We start from the raw sequence: 2619 nt of genomic DNA, 5'->3' as shown, positions 1-2619 counted from the left end.
TTGCACTTAATTGAGAAATTTGCAATGTAAAAAGTAGGATAATTGATACTTGGATTTATGGTTAACCGTTATAGAAGTGCCATTTCCTTAATTTGTATGATTTAATTGTTTTAAAATTTTGGATAGGACATTATAATATTACTACTGTCTTTTTTTAAGTCAGGGAATCCATGAAAATTCTTTAGTGGCAGGGGTTAATTTATTGATTTTCATTTCAAATTTATTTAATAGAATTATATAGCTATTACTTAAAGACATTTAATTAATAATGTACTATTGAAAACTGGAATATAGTACAAAATGTCTTAAATGTTAAAGATAAAATGATTTAAATTAGTGAACATAACAAACTGGACCTTAAAATATTGAAGTAAATAGGTATGTAAGTAAACTCAAATACCATATCCTATTCACCACATACATTGACTAAACTGGAGAATGTAGTCATCGTCTAAATGTAGTTGCTATAAGCTGATTGTTCATTTTAGATAACTTAGTTATTCTTTGAAATTGCTTCTATATGAAAGGTGGATGTCGATGCCTTCACGAAGACAGAAAAATAAGAACTATAAATGTGAATACATAAAGTTTAATTCGTAAAATTGTATTCAAGAAAGGAAAATTACCTCCGCTACAGATTCTTCTATAGGTTTGGGCTGCTCTTCATCTGCACTGTCGGACAAATAATCTTTTGGTATGATGTCTTCTGCCACCACAACTGAGTTTAAAGGATTAATGTTATCTTCTTTGATTGATAGTTGGAATCTATAAGTCTGGTCCTCGACTGTCTTCAAGAGCTTCTCAAGTTCGGGTCCATCGTACTGCATTACAATTATTAATATTCTTCTACGAAAAATTTATAAATAGAAACTATTAGATAATGTTATACCTGGTCGAATAGGTTATTTGCGTTTGCTTTGTATAGTTTCTGACCTGCTACATTGCCAACTTTAATTTCAACCTTTCCGGTGTCATCAATACACAATAAAGACATATTAAACCTACAAAATAAAATTAGTACAGTAAGATAATATAAAATTCCAATGCATAAGAATTTAATTTTTGGAAGACATATTCAACATACCATTTGAGGGGGTACGGAACCTCTCTACCAATGCATTTTCAAAGTTACAAGTTATCAACAGAATAAGTATCCTCATAGCAGGATGTGTATATGTTTCTAAACCATTGCGTAGTTTGCAGAACAGTAGACACGGTCAGATCACATAGAAACTCCTTCTGTTGATAAGGCATTTAAATTTAGAACTTAGTTACGAAAAATAAATTTAAAAATTATTGCTGGTAGTATTTACCTCAGCTGAATCAAGATTGTAATTCATAATTTCTTCAACCGCAATGACCTTCAGTTCTGGTTTTTTCCCTAATAAGTATTGTTGGTTCTTATAGTTTGGATCTTTCAGCCTTAATATCAAATAAAGCAATAGATTTGTTAAATACATATTTATGATTTCGTAATGTTTATATTGTTGGTGAAGTTAATTTGACGTACATGTTGCGCATATCATTGACACTATGGTGGTTGCTATTAATGTGAAATGTTGTTGCTCCGATGTTTGAAATATCAACATCCCCTGCATAATAATCATTGTCATTGCTAAACAAAATAATATCCGTATTATGTACTGATATGTTACATTACCTTGCCACTCTGTTACTGTACCACAACCAACTATAAGTATAAGAGGTTCCTCAAACATCTCCTTAAGAGCCTCCTCAAAGGACTCAACAAATGTATCCCAGAAAGTTACTCTGATTGTTGTCTTCCCATCAGAAATATGAAACTTCATTTGGGTTTGGGGATTGCCTAATTTGTTTTTAAATCTTGCAAGAGTAAGCTCCGATTCTTGAATAACACCAACTACATCTGAAAAACATTTACAATAATTAGTATATATATGTGTGGAAATTGAAGGTAAATTTATATAATAAGGGCAAGCTGTTTCCCTTACCGGCAAGGTATGCAGTCTGTTTGGCAAGCTGCTGGAGATCCGCAAGATCATAGAAATCAAAGACCATTTTATCAATGTAAATGTTGCTCTGTTCAAGTGGTCTGATTTTGGTATCGTTTGAAAACACAATGTGAATTGGTTTGACTATGGGTCTAAATTTTTCATTGTCCTTATAATCTTTGATAGTAAAAGTCTGGAAGGTGTATATGTCTCCTACTTCTAAGGCATGCTCAAAAATGTCATCCACTGAAGCTGGAACTTTTGCATGGATCCTGCACCTCTGTTTGGTTATTTATAAAAAAAATAAGATCATATGAAATTGTAGCCTAACATGGTACTTGTAAACAATTAAAATTTTACCTTGTTATCAACAAGTATTAGGTTGAAAGATTTAAATGGTTCCCCATCTTTTGTGTAACCTCTCCACAAATTTAGAACCCTTCCCTGAACGTTCCAATCATACTTTCCCTTTCTTAGATCTTTGAAAGAGTCATTCTTCTTTGTGGCCAACTATATTTTCTCTATATGTGCAAGTACATGTCAAGCTTTTGTTACTAATATATAGAGTAACTTCCAATGGTATTCATCTTCATTTTGTTTCTTAATATTAAATTCTTAAGAATGTAGTTGTCAATAATTGAAAAAAATT

At 31.5% G+C, this 2619-nt stretch overlaps 1 protein-coding gene across 1 annotated transcript; it reads right to left on the bottom strand.

The window, feature by feature from the left end:
- Nucleotides 1-317: 317 nt before the first annotated feature.
- LOC141670649 (uncharacterized) lies at nucleotides 318-2141 on the bottom strand. Its single transcript, XM_074476594.1, has 7 exons — nucleotides 1971-2141; nucleotides 1661-1885; nucleotides 1511-1592; nucleotides 1314-1422; nucleotides 1085-1239; nucleotides 890-1001; nucleotides 318-821 (listed from the first exon to the last, which is right to left on the bottom strand). Exons 1-5 carry the CDS (start codon nucleotides 2035-2037, stop codon nucleotides 1129-1131), a joined length of 594 nt encoding a protein of 197 aa, XP_074332695.1. The 5' UTR covers nucleotides 2038-2141; the 3' UTR covers nucleotides 318-821; nucleotides 890-1001; nucleotides 1085-1128.
- Between the last annotated feature and the right edge of the window lie 478 nt (nucleotides 2142-2619).

Source organism: Apium graveolens, chromosome 7, assembly GCF_009905375.1.
Source record: "Apium graveolens cultivar Ventura chromosome 7, ASM990537v1, whole genome shotgun sequence".
Lineage (NCBI taxonomy): Eukaryota > Viridiplantae > Streptophyta > Magnoliopsida > Apiales > Apiaceae > Apium > Apium graveolens.
The sequence above is the reverse complement of the archived record's forward strand: the minus strand, read 5'-3'. Positions and strand labels throughout refer to the sequence as shown.